Genomic DNA, 18,965 nt, shown 5'->3' with positions numbered 1-18,965 from the left:
TTTGGTTCTTTATATTGAATGCTGATATTTTTTTTCATTGCATTAAATTTAAAATTCTCATTTTCGGTTGAACTCTCATCGACCACTGTCTTACAGTATTACTTGAAATCAAAATTTAAAAACCGAATTGCACTTTTTAGATTTTACCGTTATCCATGATATAGGTCACAGTTATTTAGGTGATGGAAAGTTACGAGGGATTTTCCCAACATGCAGTGTTCTAAAATTAGAAAACTAAGGACAATCTCTTGAAAGTGTTCTATCAATAAAAATGTTAGAGCATATCACTACATTCAAATGCCAAATCTCTTGCTGCTTAATTAGACAAAGACATCGATCTTGTTTTGTGTGGTAGCGCAGGGCATAATCAAGGGCAGATCGATCCTGTGAAAGTGAAAATAAGGCAACATTTTGGAATTTTTGAGATGATCCCTGTGTCATAATTTAACTAATTAAGCAAGTTGTACATGTTTCATTCCTATACATACAAAAAAAACACATTTAAAAAAAATGCTACATGTACAGAAAACTGAGAATTTTTAATTAAAATCTATGAGATCACTAGCATCGTTCCTCTCATGAACTCAAATCTCATGGTGGAAATATTTACATATATTTCTTTGTATGAATTGTTTAAATATGGTGTAACCGGAAGCCATTTTAATAAATGGCGGGAAAGATGGCTGATCAAGAAATGGAAATAGAAGACATTCCTCCTTCAAAGGCAGCCTCTAAATCTGGAGGTACTCGTCAACAAGAACAGCCGTGGGTTGAAAAATATAGACCAGTCAAGCTTCACGATATAGTTGGTAACGAAGAGACCATCAGTCGTCTTGAAGTTTTTGCCCGAGACGGAAATGTTCCAAACCTAATCATTGCAGGTCCTCCTGGAACTGGAAAAACCACAAGTATATTATGTCTTGCCAGAGCAATGTTGGGGCCTTCATATAGAGATGCTGTCTTAGAAATGAATGCATCAAATGACAGGGGTATTGATGTTGTGAGGAACAAAATCAAAATGTTTGCACAACAAAAAGTTACATTGCCCAAAGGAAGACACAAAATTATTATTCTGGATGAAGCAGATAGTATGACGGATGGAGCACAACAAGCGCTAAGGAGAACTATGGAGATCTATTCAAAGACCACTAGATTTGCATTGGCCTGCAATTCCTCAGAAAAAATCATTGAGCCCATACAGTCTCGGTGTGCTGTTTTGCGATACTCCAAGCTGACTGATGCTCAAGTATTGAAAAGGCTGCTGGAAGTATGCGAGGAGGAATCTGTTAGTTATACTGATGATGGCTTAGAGGCCATTGTCTTTACAGCACAAGGAGACATGAGACAGGCTCTGAACAACTTACAGTCAACATTTCAAGGTTTTGGACATGTTAACAGTGAAAACGTCTTCAAGGTTTGTGACGAACCGCATCCCATGTTAATACAGGATATGCTTCAACACTGTGTTAATGGCAATGTGGAAGAAGCTTACAAAACTATGGCGCATCTTTGGAAGCTGGGATACTCAGCTGAGGATATAATCACAATTATCTTCAGAGTCTGCAAAAACCAGAATATCCCAGAATTCTTGAAACTTGAATTTATTAAAGAAATTGGATATACTCATATGAGGATCGCAGAAGGTGTTCAGTCCCTGTTACAGATGTCAGCATTGTTGGCAAGACTGTGTAAAAAATCTGCTGTGCCAGGAATGAAAGGATAGATAATGCTTGATAAACTATATGTATAATGTTAACATTTTTCATTACAGTGAAGAGCTTAAAATATATATGATTATAATACCCATGCACACTAATGAAGAAAGTTTCCATCTTTCGTTATGAGATGATGGCAACATCAACTTCCTATGACAGTGTGTGCGTGGAAGTACAGATGTCAGCATTGTGCACTTGTACCCTAACTCTACAATCCTGTATTGTTTAACACAAGCAAATTATTAAATGCAGCAAATACTAGCATAGATTGTTTCTAGTTATTAGCCCTAGATATTTTATAATAATTTAATTTTGTTTGTATTCTAGCCTCTGATTGGTTAATATCCAAAAAGGAACACAAATTATTTCTGTATAACCTGGTTTGGTATGGGGACACCCCCCCCCCCCCCCCAACCAGCTGAATCATCTGTATTCATACAATCCTCCCATTTCCAGTCCTCAGGATTCATGGAAAATTCCAGATTTAATAAATGTACCTTTAACTTCAAACAATAATTTGATCTTACCACATGTAAACAAGCTGCTAGGCCTATGTATCAGTTTTTACCTCCCCTCGCTTCCCATCACTTCCGTTACTATGGTTGTATTATTGAGCGGCAAATTTGAACTAATAAAAAGCAATGAAATTTTACACCCATAGATATTTAATGATTTTAAAATTAAATTATAAGGAATGACTCTAATTCTTGGCCAAATTATTCGAGTATAACCTGGTTTGGGTCAGTTTACGCTGTTTTATAATCCGCTTTAGAATCATCAAACTTTGTCAATTGATTCATCTTGGGTCTTTGGAGTAAGTCAACTGAAAAGTAGGCCACCATGACCTACTTTTGAAAATTTATGGCTTTAATTAAATATTTTCAGGTACTATTTGGCTTAGAATCATCAAAATCGGTCAGTTGATGCATCTTTGGTCCTTGGAGTAGGTCGACTGATAAGTAGGTCACCGTGACCTACTTTTCAATTTATAGGACTATAATTAAATATTTCATGGACTAATTGGCTTAGAATCATCAAACTTTGTCAGTTGATGCATCTTGGGTTCTTGGAGTATGACAACTGCAAAGTAGGTCACCCTGACCTACTTTTGAAATTTTATTGCTGTATTTAATATTTGGGTGCTATCTGGCTTATAATCATCAAAATCTGTCAGTTGATATATCTTGGGTCCTTGGAGTAGGTGGACTGAAAAGTAGGTCACCATGACCTACTTTTCAATTTATATGACTAGAATTAAATATTTCAGGTACTAAGATCCAAGATGCATCAACTGACAAAGTTTGATGATTCTAAGCCAATTAGTACCCGAAATACATGTATTTAACTCTAGTCATATAATTTGAAAAGTAGGTCACACTGACCTACTTTTCAGTTGACGTTTTTTCGAAAACCCAAGATGCATCAACTTACTAAGTTTTATGATCATAGGCCTTAAAATGTCCAAATTATGCCCCTTAAATGCTTTGAAATCAAATACCTGCAAAGTTCAAAAAGTAGGTCATGGTGACTTTTTAATAAATATGTTTTATTGTCCCAAGATGCATCATCTTACAAGATTGAATGATTCTAAACCTCTCAGTATTCAAATTAATGACCTTATGACCTTAATTGTTTTGAAAAAGATTAGCCATAAAATTCAAAAAGTAGGTCAAGGTGACCTACTTTTTAGTCGACATACTCCTAGGACCCAAGATGCATCAACTGACAAAGTTTGATGATCATAGGCCTTAAATTGTTCAAAATATGCCTCTAAATCATTTTGAAAAAGAATGGCCGCAAAATTTTAAATGTAGGTCACCATGACCTACTTTTGAGTCGACATGATATGAGGTCCTCAAATGCATCAACTGACAAGATTTGATGATCCTAGTCTTGATAGTAAGCAAAATATCAACATTTTAATAAAATGTAATTTTTGGTCAACTTTGAAGTGACCTTGAGACCACGCCTTTTGCCCCAGGGTGATGCCTTGAACATTTTTAATCTTCAGCATATCCTCATCCTCTTGTGTAAGTTTAGTGATAATCTGCCCAGTGGTTCTTGAGAAGAAGATTTTTTAGCAACCAGTACTTTTATTTCTATTTTCCTAATTATCTCCCCTTGTTTAAGGGTCACAACCCTCGTTTTAGTGTGAACAGGAGCCCTTGGGCCAAGGATACCCTGTGATAAATTTGACAATAATTGGCCATGGGGTTCTTGAGTTATGGCCCATATTCTAAAAAGTTTACGCACACTGCACAAATGGCCATAGCATTAGCTCTTTGAGCCTTTGGCTCAGAAGAGCTAATAAAATTAAATGTTTTCCCTACCTACCCTATTTTTCCTCAGGTTGGAATAGGAAACAGACAATCTATTTATCTTGGCCTTACCATAGAATACTATTGGAAATCACTAGCATTGCCAATATTACGGTTTTTTGTGTCTTTATCTACTAAGACATTTTAAAAACTATTTTAAAATCACAAGAAAATGATAATTACAATTAATTTGTTGTATATTATGAATAGATACAAAACAGATATTTGAGCAACGTGTCGTAAGACCTTAAGCTTTTGCAATGAAACTTAATTAAGGTGATGACTCTATTACTTAAAGATCCCTCCTGATCTTTAGCTGAAAGGTAAAGGTCACAAGGTTATACATAATATGACTTGGTTTGCAGATTCACTCCAATTTCAAAAATGAAAAATGATCCCTATACATGTATTGAATTTGAGGTGAAAGGGTCAAAGAACAAGCTTGTATATACTGTAACTAATTGTTGCTATGTGATATCTCATACAACTTCTGTCCTTGGACATAAATTCAATGAATTATTGAAACATGGCCATTTCATCATTGATCAATTTCATGTAGCTTAAAAATTTTAAAAATAATTGGATATTTATGATTTAGTAGCTACTGTTAAAAGCAAATCATTAGATTGGAATTCCTATTGTCAGAATTATGGCGCTTAATAGATTACCTGGTAATAAAAAATTAAAGAAAATGCAGCATGAACTTTTTTCGGAAAAGTTCGGAGTTTGACCTAAAGCACACCTATGCATTTAAATCAGAGAAATTAAATCTAAGAAACGTTATAAGACTTTCTCAGATCATTCTGAATAAAAAATATCTTTTATCTTAACCTTTTTTCATAGTCCTTCTTAAAACTTAGAAAAAGAGCTTCAAATCAATTTCTGAGAGATTTAGGGGGGGAAAAAAACAAGCTTGATGTAAACATTATGAATATTTTATTCAATGTAAATTAAAATTGAAATTTAATTGGAACAAGTACTATTACAAGTGTCAAGGACTGCCATTAAATTAAATATTGACTCTTGACAGTCTCTGAATACTGAAAGGACTTCAGTTCTATGTAACTTTACATTTTAAGCGTGCTTGTGATGCTTAAAAGATACATTATTATATAGATTGTTGGATAATCTTGTTAAACATACATAAATGATACTAATAATTTACCTGTGGCATACAAAAAATAAATTACAAAGCAAGAAAATGTTTACCATTGAAGAATTTCTCCAGCAAAGGACAAGTGCACTTAAGCAATGCTTAATGGGCCCTTTTCAGTGCCGTATTACTTTAGAATATATTACCAAATTGTTCTCGTTTGGTAATAGTTAAACACAAGTGGATATTTCTAATTAAAATCACGTTAAAACATCACCTAAATCAGCACGGATTTGAACCAAATGAAGATGTTTAAATGCCTATAGATACCCCAAATCCGGATAAGTCGTACAGAACCTATTTGAGTTTCGTTTATTTAAATCAGGGGGATGAGACATTTAAATCAGACACTTGAACAATCTGATGGTGGATCATTGACGGGCGCGTTTGCCGAATGATACTTGTTGCGCTATTTTACCTGAGAAAAAAATCGAATGAAGTTGTATAGATGCCTGTAGCCATAGTCATCAAACTAAGAAATTTGCACGCTTGCATTTGAAATAATACAATAAGGAGGCCTATTAAAATTAGTTCCTTTGAATTTTAAAATGAAAAAAGTGTATTCAGGTGGCTTTCAATACCGGTAGCATTGTCTTGCATGAATGTTAAAAATGTTTGATGCTTTTATGCATGATGACATTTTAACGACACTAAACTCTCCTAACCCTCCCGTGTTCCTAAAACCAAATACATTCAAACTTCTCTATGCGGCACGACTTCGATATAATGATACAAAACGTGCATGGCTATCTTTTTCAGTGAGCACCTTTGAGGAATGTTTACATGGGTAGAACTCACGTGACTACCGGTATTTTAAATAATTTATTCCACGGTGGGTTCAACATAGGTCACACAGGTAAATAGCTTTCGCTTGCTATAGGAAAAACATTGAACTTTTCATACATTTTTAATATTTTAAGTACAAGCCTAATCTTGTACAAATTTCCTACTTTCACGCAAGTTTTATAAATGTATAATGGGTATTTTGTCATTCGCACAAATTTGTACAACGTTAGGCTGACAGTAAACAAAAGCTTTGAAATGAATGACCGTCCTCGATTTACTATAGAAAATCATGAATGTCGGTTGACCCCTACCACATTGTATGGCTTTGTTCTTTGTATATTCACGAATTTCAGTGATAAAATTTGTTGAATCTTATGGTTTAAATATCAATTAATGATCTGAGATGAAAAATTATGTTTAATTTGATTCTTCATTTTTTCACATTTTACCGGGGCCCTTAAGTGCACTCGTTCTTTCATTTAAGGTGTGCATTACAAAAAAATAGCACCAAAATATAAAAAAAATAATATAAACATGTATCACAGACATTAAACTAACTGAAAGAGTTATACAAAGTTAAAAATAGGATTCTGAGAACCAATTAAGACAGGATTTCCTTTGATTACTTCTTAAACATTGTTTGCAATGGTCTCTCTCTCTCTCTCTCTCTCTCTCTCTCTCATATACAATTTCCATGACTGTATGTGTCACAAACAAATCTGTACACTTCCAAGCCACTGTCTTACCATAAACCTACATAATATTGCATATGATCTGGGTATAAAGTATGAGGTAAAAAGACAAATTATTATTATTACAAATAATTATTACAAATTGAATGTATTTTGCACTTTATCAGCTACCATTTTTGCTATAGCTAAAGAGGAAGTGGCGGCCGGTGATGGTGCATTCCGTACGTGTAAGATACGAGATCCCAGTTCTCCACCTCCTACATCAAAAACGAAATCGTCCACAAGATTACCATCACGATCCAAAGCCTGGGCTCTCACCCCTGAGGGACCTCTGTAAGCAAATTTAGATTGGTTAATACAAACCTGCACTGGAAAAATACATGTATTTCTAGATGTACTAAGAAAATAAAGCCAAACCAGACTGAAAATAACATTTAAAATGTTGAATAACCTTCAAATGTAAAATTTTAACACTCTGGTCAGACACTTGGTATGTTAAAGTTTGTAACTACGGTGCTACATAAACAGTTATTTTTGCCCTGTTTTATTCTTCAACCTATCACACATACGAACAATTTTGTCCTTTGAAATTTGCCAGACACAATTGTTTAAATAGATAACTCATTGTTCTCGTAAGGTATGTTGGTGTGTTTACCAACATTGACAAGGCTCATAACAAACTATATTTACTGGTAAAATATTTCATCATAGTATTTGAAATTATTTTTAAAAAAATGAAACTTTTTTTTTATTTTACAATTTCATATAATTAGTTAAAAAGTTCAAGGATTTAAAATACAAGTATGTACTAATTAATTAAGTAAACTTCAATTACCAGTAACATTATATGACTTTGAAGTCTAGTTAATAATCAATGAAATAAAAATATTTCCATTTCTATTTGTTTCTCTGTGATAACTCTTTGAAAGTTAGGAGAGTTGATTTCTTGATCATTCCACCAGAATGCAAATTTCGCCAAGCCAAAGGTCAGGAGCTAAGAAGGCCTAATATGCATGTAATTCTCCTGCAGCTGTTTTGTGTCTGACTCTAAGGAGGCCTAATATGCATGTAATTCTCGTGCGGCTGTCTTTGTGTTTGACGTCAGTGGGCGGGGACTATTGAAATTGACATGTGAGGCCTCGTGTAATCTAAATCTATTAGTCTACATTTTTAAAATCTAAATTTACAATTTTATTTCACAATGAAATGGAAATATAAGGAATCACTGTCTAGTTAGTAGAGTATGCCAGGGACATCAACGATAGTTGGAAACGTGGGATAATTTATGCATAACGGGCTTCGCCCGTAATGCAAATTAGCCCACGTTTCCAACTATCGTTGATGCCCTGGCATACTCTACTAACTAGACAGTGATTCCTTAATTATACCAAGTTATGACAATTCAAATTCTCTTAAAAAAAAGAACAAGAGGCCCATGGGCCACAACGCTCACCTGAGTCAATATGGCCCTGCTGTTCTTTGTCAGCAGATTTCTTCTTCTATATATTCATACGTAAAGCTTTGATCAACTGTTCTAGGCATAACCTATCCCCAGTTGCCATGTTTTGAATGAAATTGAATCTAAACTTTCTGAGGATGCTTCTATATTCATATAACTAATCATGGTTTTGCTGTTCTTGAAACGGAATTTTAAAGATGTTTGCCATCCTACCCTGGGGGGTAGGAAGGGAGGGGGGGTTCAAGATTTGAACAAACTTGAATATACACTACCTAAGGATGCTTCCATATCAATATGACTAATTATGGCTTTGTTGTTCTTGAGAAGAAGATTTTTTAAGATATTTCTTATATATATTCTTTTGTTAAACTTTGATCCCCCATTGTGGCCCCACCACTACTACTGGAGGATGCCTTGAACAAACTTGAATCTACAATACTTGGGGATGCTTCAATATCAAAATGACTAATCACGGCTTTCCTGTTCTTGAAAAGATTTTAAAAGATTTTTCCTATTTATTCCTATGTAAAACTTTGATCCCCCATTGTGGACCCACCCTACCCCCGGGGATCTTGATTTCGACAAATTTGAATCTACACTACCTAAGGATGATTCCATATCAATATGACTAATTGTGGCTTTGTTGTTCTTGAGAAGAAAATTTTTAAAGAATTTTCCTATATATTCCTATGTAAAACTTTGATCCCCCATTGTGGCCCCACCCTACCCCCAGGGGTCATGATTTGAACAAACTTAAATCTACACTACCTGAGGATGATTTCATATCAATATGACTAATTGTGGCTTTGTTGTTCTTGAGAGGAAGATTTTTAAAGAATTTTCCTATGTATTCCTATGTAAAACTTAGATCCCCCATTGTGGCTCCATCCTACCCCCGGGGGTCATGATTTGAACAAACTTGAATCTACATTACCTGAGGATGATTCCATATCAAAATGACCAATTGTGGCTTTGTTGTTCTTGAGAAGAAGATTTTTAAAGAATTTTCCTATATATTCCTATGTAAAACTTTGATCCCCTATTGTGGCCCCACCCTACCCCCGGGGGTCATGATTTGAACAAACTTAAATCTACACTACCTAATGGTGATTTCATATCAATATGACTAATTGTAGCTTTGTTGTTCTTGAGAAGAAAATTTTTAAAGAATTTTCCTATATATTACTATGTAAAACTTTGATCCCCCATTGTGGCCCCACCCTACCCCCGGGGGTCATGATTTGAACAAACTTAAATCTACACTACCTGAGGATGATTTCATATCAATATGACAAATCATGGCTTTGCTGTTCTTGAGAAGAAGATTTTTAAAGAATTTTCCTATATATTCCTATGTAAAACTTTGATCCCCCATTGTGGCCCCACCCTACCCCCGGGCATCATGATTTGAACAAACTTGAATCTACATTACCTGAGGATGATTCCATATCAAAATGACTAATTGTGGCTTTGTTGTTCTTGAGAAGAAAATTTTTAAAGAATTTTCCTATATATTCCTATGTAAAACTTTGATCCCCTATTGTGGCCCCACCCTACCCCCGGGGGTCATGATTTGAACAAACTTGAATCTACACTACCTGAGGATGATTCCATATCAATATGACTAATTGTGGCTTTGTTGTTCTTGAGGAGAAGATTTTTAAAGAATTTTCCTATATATTCCTATGTAAAACTTTGATCCCGCATTGTGGCCCCACCCTACCCCCGGGGGTCTTGATTTGAACAAAATTAAATCTACACTACCTGAGGATGATTTCGTATCAATATGACTACTTGTGGCTTTGTTGTTCTTGAGAAGAAAATTTTTAAAGAATTTTCCTATATATTCCTATGTAAAACTTTGATCCCGCATTGTGGCCCCACCCTACCCCCGGGCATCATGATTTGGACAAACTTGAATCTACACTACCTGAGGATGATTCCATATCAATATGACTAATTGTGGCTTTGTTGTTCTTGAGGAGAAGATTTTTAAAGAATTTTCCTATATATTCCTATGTAAAACTTTGATCCCGCATTGTGGCCCCACCCTACCCCCGGGGGTCTTGATTTGAACAAAATTAAATCTACACTACCTGAGGATGATTTCGTATCAATATGACTACTTGTGGCTTTGTTGTTCTTGAGAAGAAAATTTTTAAAGAATTTTCCTATATATTCCTATGTAAAACTTTGATCCCGCATTGTGGCCCCACCCTACCCCCGGGCATCATGATTTGGACAAACTTGAATCTACACTACCTGAGGATGATTTCATATCAATATGACTAATTGTGGCTTTGTTGTTCTTGAGAAGAAGATTTTTAAAGAATTTTCCTATATATTCCTATGTAAAACTTTGATCCCCTATTGTGGCCCCACCCTACCCCCGGGGGTCTTGATTTGAACAAACTTAAATCTACACTACCTGAGGATGATTTCGTATCAATATGACTAATTGTGGCTTTGTTGTTCTTGAGAAGAAGATTTTTAAAGAATTTTCCTATATATTCCTATGTAAAACTTTGATCCCCCATTGTGGCCCCACCCGACCCCTGGGAGGTCATGATTTGAACAAACTTGAATTTACACTATGTAATGAAGGTTTCACATAAGTTTCAACTTCTCTGGCCCAATGGTTCTTGAGAAGAAGATTTTTAAAAAAAGACACCAAATTTTCACTTATTCTTAATTATCTCCCCTTGGAAGAGGGCATGGCCCTTCATTTGAACAAACTTGAACCCCCTTCACCCAAGGATGCTTTGTGGCAAGTTTGGTTGAAAATGGCCCAGTGGTTCTGGAGAAGAAGTCGAAAATGTGAAAAGTTTACAGACGGACGGACGGACGGACAGACGGACAGACGGACTACGTACAAAATGTGATCAGAAAAGCTCACTTGAGCTTTCAGCTCAGGTGAGCTAAAAAAACTACTTTCTTTCATCAGATGTAATAATTTTTAAGCTGCTCCACTACAATACCACAGTCATGTAAAATCTTTGTAGAATATATATTACCAAATTCAGATGATCTACAAGTGTGTGTCTTCAATTGTCCCCTATTTGCATAGTGAAAATGATTACTAAATGACAACCATTTTTTTATGGCAATGAAAAACAGAATGTAAGAAAAAAATAAGATGAATGAAACACTGATTTGACAAACCTAGTAACATCCGATACTTTTAAGGAAGGCACATATCTTTGAAGCTGTTTGACTTGGGCTGCTATATTAAAACCTCGGTACATCTCTTTTATTCCAAATCCTAAATTCCTTATGGCTAGTTTGCGTAGACCCCTAAAACAGAGTATAATCAACTGACATTTTTTTCTGCAAGTAATATAAAATTGTTCATGTATTAAACTCTCTATTCTCTAAATAAGAGTAATTTAAAAGTCACTGTAACTTACTATACATTCTGTAAGTCGATTAATATTTTGTGAAGTATGACTTAGTACAATAAACAGCCGCAGGAACTAATATGAAAGATCTTTTCAACATTAAAAACTAGAGGCCCATAGGCCTTGACAGTAAACTGAGTATAATAAATTTCTCAACATATGACCATTTTTACCTCTGCTAGGACTAATTACATTATAAATTTTGATGGCTTAAGACCTTTAGGCCTCAGATAGTTAAATAATTTTGTTCCCCTTCATCCATAGATGAATATATATGTATTATATACCAAAATTGCTTCAGATCTGACGATTCACAGAAGAGGCTAAAAAATGTTCAAAAATTAACAACCAAAAAGGCTGACACAAATGAAGAGCAATACATCACCTGAGTGACTCAGGTGACTTCATACATTACAAGTATTTTTGGGTTTTACTTAAAGATAATTAACATAATTCTTTAAATAGAACATGTATGTTACAAATATAGAATTAAAAGTCAATTTTAATTCTTTGTCTTAACCATATTTTTGGCTATCAAAGACTACTGGCTGGGAGTGTTTGCTGTAGATCAAATTCATTTTTCTCATTGGAGGATTTTATTTTTTATAAAAACGTTTACTTATTATAATTTGCAAAATTATACATATTGTACAATATGTAATACTAAATTCTTATTACATGTAAATCACAATATTAATAATATTTTCCTACCATTTTTACAAGCTGTGATTTAAGCTCTTCAAAGACATATCAACTGACCTAAAAGAAACAGCATCTTTAGCATCTTTTGAACTAAAATCTGTGAGACTGTATCCTTCTCTTTTGAATGCCAGCACTGCATTAGGACCTAGCCACACATCTCCATTTATTCTGGGTGTGAAATGTACTCCAAGGAAGGGAAACAAGGGATTGGGTACCTACAAAAGTCATATTTTTTTATTAGAGAATACATGTACATTATTTTGCAGACTTCCTCAGATTTGAATATGCAGAAAAGATATTTTTCCTTATTTAATTCCCAGGTTTGATATAGTAAATGAATAGTCCTTATGAAAATACTTTCCTTTACTGTTCATAGAGGAATTCCTTTAGGCTGCTCATAGTATTTCAAATGAAAACAGCTCCATTGGATTCAAAACATGCATTTGTAAAGTATGAGACAACAGAAAAACACTTACTGGATAGATATTTCCATTAACAAGGTTAGTTTTCTCAGGTTTCAACAATAAGTAGTCTCCCCTGAAAGGCACTATTCTGGGTTCTCGGTCACATCCAGACAACTCTGCTAGTCGGTCAGAGAAGAGACCACCACAAGTTACCACATATTTACATCTGACCTCGCGTGATTCACCCTGAAAAATATTCAACACTTCATTATCACTAAAAGCATGTTTCCTCCTCCAGATTTTTGTTTTGTATTTTAGGGGGTATCCGGGTAATTCCAGACAGAAATTACTTAAATTTCATATGCATTCCCTGGCCCAAAACAACAGACCCTGAGTGTCTACATGTATTGTCTTGCATAAAAGGGCTTTGTTGAACTTTTAAAAAAGATATTACCGGTAGGTAAATTGACCTGAACTATGTGCTTATGATTAAATGTAAATATGTATTTACCGGTAAAACAAGCAAGCATGCTTTTTCATTCATTCATCGGATTGGACAATTGTTCTCAGTAAACAACTCTGTGGGAATAATAACAATTATCCATATGAGGTAGACTCTTGGACATGCATATTCCTCTATTGTACTAGGACTTGCCCATTCTTTTCATTTATATTCATTTAATCATCAATAATGTGATATTCCTCAAAATTATAAATGAAATGAACAACAGACACTATTCAGAAGGTGTCATTTTCCTTCAATCTTGCTTGAAAATTATCAGAATCATGTAGATTTATCCTAATTCACTGTAGAAAAATGGAACACTGACAAAAGTTATGTGAATTAATCTTTTTGTAACATTTCATTTCTGTTTTTAAACCAAAGAGTTTAAGAATTTTCAAGTTTATCATACAGCATAGAAAATCAATTCAACTGTATACCAAGTCAGAAGTTAACTTCATTAAAGCAATACCAATATTAAGAACACTTTCAGATCAGTAATGCAATCAATAAAGTATTTTCACCTTATTGTGACCAGTGCCTCTGATGGTAACTGGATAGTCAATACCATGTCCACTCTCCTTGGTCACTGAGAAATCTGTCACCTCAAAGTCAGTATAAATATGGCCCCCAAGTTTCTCAAAAGTATGTCCATATGACTGGGTTACCACTTTGTAATCAATAATGCCGGTATGTGGGGAGTGTACTGCTTTCAAACCCTGAAATATTTCAATTTTAAGAGGCTAAATGTACATGAAATCAAAGTAAGCTACATGTATTTCTGTTTACAATTATTTCAAAATTATTAAGAAGGATCTGCTCTAGGGATTTTTAGAGACATATTTTATTTAATTATGTTGCTGAGAAATTTCTTTTTCAATCACACAAAATTTATATTTAATACTAGATATAACGTACATTTATCTTGACATTTGTAATGCAGCAAAGGTACTATAAAAATTTATTTTTAATCACAAAGAAAGGTGGTATACCTCACAATTTGGCTCTATTTCTTTTATCTCCTTTGGACCCAACATTCTTAAATCTTTGACTCCATTTTCATTTCCTCTCTTCAGAAGACCCTCTAACCTTGGAATTTCTTCCTGTTCCACTGCTACTATCAACTAAAAGATGCAACAGGATATTGTCCTTAAATTAACTGTCTACTGTACTTGACCTAGGATAAACTTTCATATATTATACTATTGAGGAAGATATTAAAATATATTGATTCAGAATAAATATCAGTTTACTATCTGTTATTGAAATTCAAGTTTGCTAAATGGGGGCAAAATTTTTTTTACTGTTATTTTTGCAAATGAAATCGTAAAATTTAAGAGTTATCTCCCTTCTATTGCAGCCTCATGTTTGTAATGTATAGCACAATTTACTGTTTCTTTAAATCAGTTCTTTAATCTGAAAACCAAAATATAAAAGTCTATGACCTTTCCACATTTGTTGTATGGAATGTTATTTGTATCACAGTAGTCATAGAGGAGTTCCACTCCCTGGACACAGAGCTTGGCCTTCAAAGACCCAGGTGTGTAGTAGATTCCAGCATGGATGACCCCACTGTTATGTCCACTTTGGTGAAATGCTGAAAAAAAAATAGGGGGAGGAGGGGGGTGTACTAATGTAAGTGTAGCTCGAGAGGATTAGATTGTTAGCTATTTGTTTGGTGGTGATTTATTTACCTTTTTTCTTCCTTTGAAAAATGTTTTTGACCTCTTAGTGTACTAAAATTATATCTACATTCACTTCTTCACATAATAGCAAGCAAATGCTGCTTGCACTGCAAGCTCTTAACAACACCAGGGCAAAGAGAAAATTCAGACTACGGCACTTTGATCAAAGGGAATTCTTTTCTGCAGAAACTCTGTACCCACAATTCTCCCTAAATTGCATATGGCTGCACAAACTATAAGTCTATATTTTTGTGATATACCCAAACAAAAGTTCACAAATGCATGTAATGATAAAACTATGCTTGCTTTAATGGAAATTGCAGATAGATAGTAGATAAAATGCTCCATGATAAAATTTTGAAATTTTTAGGCTCTGTTATGGAAATGCAACTAAGATATGACTTCATGTGATTCAGTCTAAACTGAATTTCATGCAGTTTGAAGTGTAAGCTACACAGACACAACTGCGCTTGCCCCATCGGTCGCACCATCAAACATATTATCCATATTTCACACAAAAAAATGTATCATGATGATGCAATCAATACAGAAAGAAAAATAAAATTAATACATATTCAATACACATTCAATTTCTAATATCTAAAAAAAAAAAAATTTAAATGAAAAGATATACAAGCCACCCCTGATACTTCTTGAAAAAGTTATATATGAGCATTTTGTAACCTTGAATTTCAAAATTATATACCGTAGTTTTGAAGAATGTAGAGCAAACCTTTTCATTTTTTTTTTTAGATATAAAAAACAAAACATAGTTAGATAAAAAAGAAATACCCTAGCAGAAAATATCCAAATGTATTAATTCATCTTGACAAGTAAAATGTGCATGTTCTCGAGAAAACAAGGATGGGCTGGAGTCAGCTTTATCATTTAATGTCCATGTTTATATTTAATTAGCTTGAAAATTTTTAGACCACTTGACATACTTCCATGAATAATGTACAATTTCTTACATATTTCTTTTTCCTTTTCTAAAACCACAAAAGACAGGTTTGGATGTCGAACTTTAATTTCTCGGGCTGTAGCCATTCCAACAATGCCACCTCCAATGATTGCAACGTCGAATTCTCTCCCATTCTGACTGCAGAAAAATGGAACCAAAAAAATTTAATCCTTAAATGTAGAGGATAGGGCGTGTCGATATGTAGGTCACTTGTCTCTGATTTATCATGCATATACCTGCATGTACAATTATTCCAAAGAAAAAAATATCAGTCCAAAACAATTTATTATTCTTAGAAAAATCTAGCCCTAATAAAAATTGCCTTGTCCCATAATATTCATCAAATATTCATCTTCTTCTAGCAACCAATAACAAGATGTTTGAAAGTTCAACAGCTGGTCAGGTGACAGTACTGACACTGAAATACGTTCTACTCAACAAATTAAGCTACGTATAAACTTACTTATGTGCATATCGCTGATGTCGAAGCTTAAAACTGGACACTCTATTTTTATTGCAAGAAAGTGCACAAACACTTGGAAAATGTTTTTGACAGCAAACTCGGGCAAACTTCATGGGCGCAGCCATATTGTTTCTCGTGCAATCACGCGTGGCGCAACGGGACTTTCCGATTTTCCCGAAGCATGACAAGAATAGCGCTGGCTTTCAAAACATTGTACAGGTGAGCGAGCGACGGGGCAGGATGGAGGGGGAACTTAAGTGTCCCATGTGCTTGCAGTTCTATTGTAATCCGCTTTTATTACCGTGTTCTCATTCTATTTGTGCTTCATGTGCTTCAAATATTCAAGAATCGTCGCAAACTTTTTTAACGCAGTTAGAAGAAGGTGGATGTTCCTCTACCCCCGGAGAAGGTGATTTAAAAGATTTTCCTGACATCGATAAAATTAGTATTTTAAGTGAAACAGACAGTGGTGTCGTATGTAACAGTCGTCCAAGTAGTTATATAGGAACACCTAGTATCGCAAATATTTATCAAACTGTGCAATTCACTCAAAATTCTTATGGAATTAAATGCCCTGTGTGTAAGAAAATTATTTTGCTGGATGAAAATGGATACAAATCACTCCCATGCAACAAAGTGTTGGAGACCATTGCTGAGAAATTCAGTCATAGTAAATATAAACCACTAACTCTGTATGTGAACTGTCAAATGTGTGAGCACAATGAAGCAAAAGAAGCAGTTGTCATGTGTGAACAGTGCAATGTATTTTACTGTCAGTCTTGCAAAGAGAGTTGCCATCCAGACAGGGGGCCACTGGCCAAACACAATCTCCTGGACACGATACAGGGGAGAGCCCTGCAGCGGGCCCGCAATAAGGGAAGAGAACTCCGCTGTCTGGAACATGAAGAGGAACAACTCGGCATGTACTGCATGACATGCGGTATACCTGTATGCTGCACTTGCCAGCATGAGGGAGGACACAGTCAGCATGATGTGCAGGCCATTGGGGCAATGTGTAAAGCACAAAAGGTTGGGACCTCAGAAGATCAGCATGTTTGTATATATAGACTAGAATCTTTTGTATTTGTATGTAGGCAAGAATCTTTCCCTTTTTTGAAGGAAGTTGGCAAGTTATATATTGGTGACTTTTTATTTTAATATTTTAATTTAATATAAGTATTTATCTCCACCCTTTTTCTGTGAAGATGCCCATGCAGAGACAGATTCAAAGGAAAGAATATATAAACAAGGATATTCTATTTTAATTGATTATAAAATATAATAGTTATTAATTAAATGTTACACATATCAATTTTAAAATCAAAAATTCACCCACACACAATTTAAAAATTTATACCATCCAGGCATTAGTCATGTCAAAGGTAACTATATCCAAAGCATGTTGTAAATAATAATAGGCACCAAAGAAGGTGAGAACAAATGGGCTCTCTATGATAGCTAAGTCACTTAGTACAAATGTCAGGAAACATGCACAATAAATGTAGGATTAATGTTTAAATAACAGAGTGCATGCTTGTCATAGGCAACTAATGACATGTTCTCAGCTTTGAATTTATCCATATTTTCAAAGAAAGGAAAAACAAAGAGCTCTTCCCTCTGTATTGGTCATATATTGATCAGGGTTCTAAATATTTCTAATGTCATTTAAAATTAATGACAGTAAAAACTGGTGTAATGATGGTGTAAAATAAATTAATGATTAATTCTATTGAAGAGTGCAACATTGATACAGTGTTATTTCGTGTGAGTAATACATTCTGAAGGACCCTTTGAATAATGGCTTTATGTAAAAATTGGTGTATTAATACCTCGGAATAATATTTTCAAGAACCCTTAGTAATGGAAGTAAAGAGTCATACCTAAAGTGTTAAAGTTCTATTGTTACAAGTGTTAATTACTTTTCAAGTAGCTTTAAATGAAGTGCTCTCTCTCTCTCTCTTTCTCAATCTCTCTCTCAATACAAATTCTAACTTTAAATATTGACAAGACTGTATTTCCTTGTTTTTGTCTTTCTCTCAGCTGCATGATAATCAGATTTTTCTCTTTCCTCTTTATCCTGTTAATATCAATACCTGTAGGGTTTCTCTGCTGATTTACTTGGGCTGTGTAGTAACTTAGGAATGCATTGATTGTAAATGGTCTTTTTACCTGTGTACTGAGTGAATCACCTGCATAGTGACAGAACACAATGACTTCCTCTAGTATATACTGGGATTTGTTTGAAGAAAAAGTTCATTTTTCTGGTTATATCCACCATCTTATTGTTTGCTCTTGAGGCTGGATGTTCAATGTAATTATTACCCATTGTCTTCTCGAAAATGAATAGGCATTGTTCTTAGGAAATGCAATAATTAGCTTGTGAAGCAAAGTAAATACCATGGATTGAGTTAGGTGGGATTTTATAATAGCATAGAATTTTGTCATAACAAATAATGGTATTAGATAGATGTGGTTTTGATCTGGTCTCGTTACTAACTTATTTGAATCAGGCTCTTTTTATGTGTATACATCCCACACTTATTTAGTCTGTTAGTACAGTAAGCCGAGAATTTTGGCAAGGGAGGTGTTAAAAAATCTATCAGCATTAGGAGTCCTGCAGGGAGCCACATGCTGAAGCCCTTATGCTCAGTCAGATACTTGTAAACATAGCAGTAAGCTAGGGCTTCTCTAAGTAATGATTAAAATAAAAACAAACTTAGTACTATT

The 18,965-nt window shown here is 34.5% G+C and overlaps 3 protein-coding genes across 4 annotated transcripts in view; 2 read left to right on the top strand and 1 right to left on the bottom strand.

Moving 5' to 3' along the window:
* Nucleotides 1-671: 671 nt before the first annotated feature.
* LOC133183925 (replication factor C subunit 2-like) lies at nucleotides 672-1,976 on the top strand. Its single transcript, XM_061318807.1, has one exon. The coding sequence runs from the start codon at nucleotides 680-682 to the stop codon at nucleotides 1,721-1,723; it is 1,044 nt and encodes a 347-aa protein (XP_061174791.1). The 5' UTR covers nucleotides 672-679; the 3' UTR covers nucleotides 1,724-1,976.
* A 4,796-nt stretch (nucleotides 1,977-6,772) lies between these two features.
* LOC133183071 (L-2-hydroxyglutarate dehydrogenase, mitochondrial-like) lies at nucleotides 6,773-16,392 on the bottom strand. The gene is made up of 9 exons (XM_061318006.1): nucleotides 16,239-16,392; nucleotides 15,786-15,913; nucleotides 14,575-14,726; nucleotides 14,122-14,253; nucleotides 13,654-13,848; nucleotides 12,700-12,873; nucleotides 12,281-12,438; nucleotides 11,286-11,417; nucleotides 6,773-6,995 (listed from the first exon to the last, which is right to left on the bottom strand). Exons 1-9 carry the CDS (start codon nucleotides 16,361-16,363, stop codon nucleotides 6,800-6,802), a joined length of 1,392 nt encoding a protein of 463 aa, XP_061173990.1. The 5' UTR covers nucleotides 16,364-16,392; the 3' UTR covers nucleotides 6,773-6,799.
* Nucleotides 16,393-16,478: 86 nt separating this feature from the next.
* Nucleotides 16,479-18,965, top strand: part of LOC133183070 (E3 ubiquitin-protein ligase TRIM9-like) — a 33,371-nt gene continuing 30,884 nt past the window's right edge. For both annotated transcript variants that reach the window (XM_061318005.1, XM_061318004.1), the window contains exon 1: nucleotides 16,479-17,267. In XM_061318005.1, coding sequence (XP_061173989.1) covers nucleotides 16,479-17,267 — 789 coding nt within the window. The remainder of the gene's footprint in view (nucleotides 17,268-18,965) is intronic.

Source organism: Saccostrea echinata, unplaced genomic scaffold, assembly GCF_033153115.1.
Source record: "Saccostrea echinata isolate AGI-Se365-2 ecotype Australia unplaced genomic scaffold, CSIRO_AGI_Sech_v1 ptg000009l, whole genome shotgun sequence".
In the NCBI taxonomy this organism is placed as follows: domain Eukaryota; kingdom Metazoa; phylum Mollusca; class Bivalvia; order Ostreida; family Ostreidae; genus Saccostrea; species Saccostrea echinata.
This window is presented reverse-complemented; position numbering and strand designations above follow the sequence as displayed.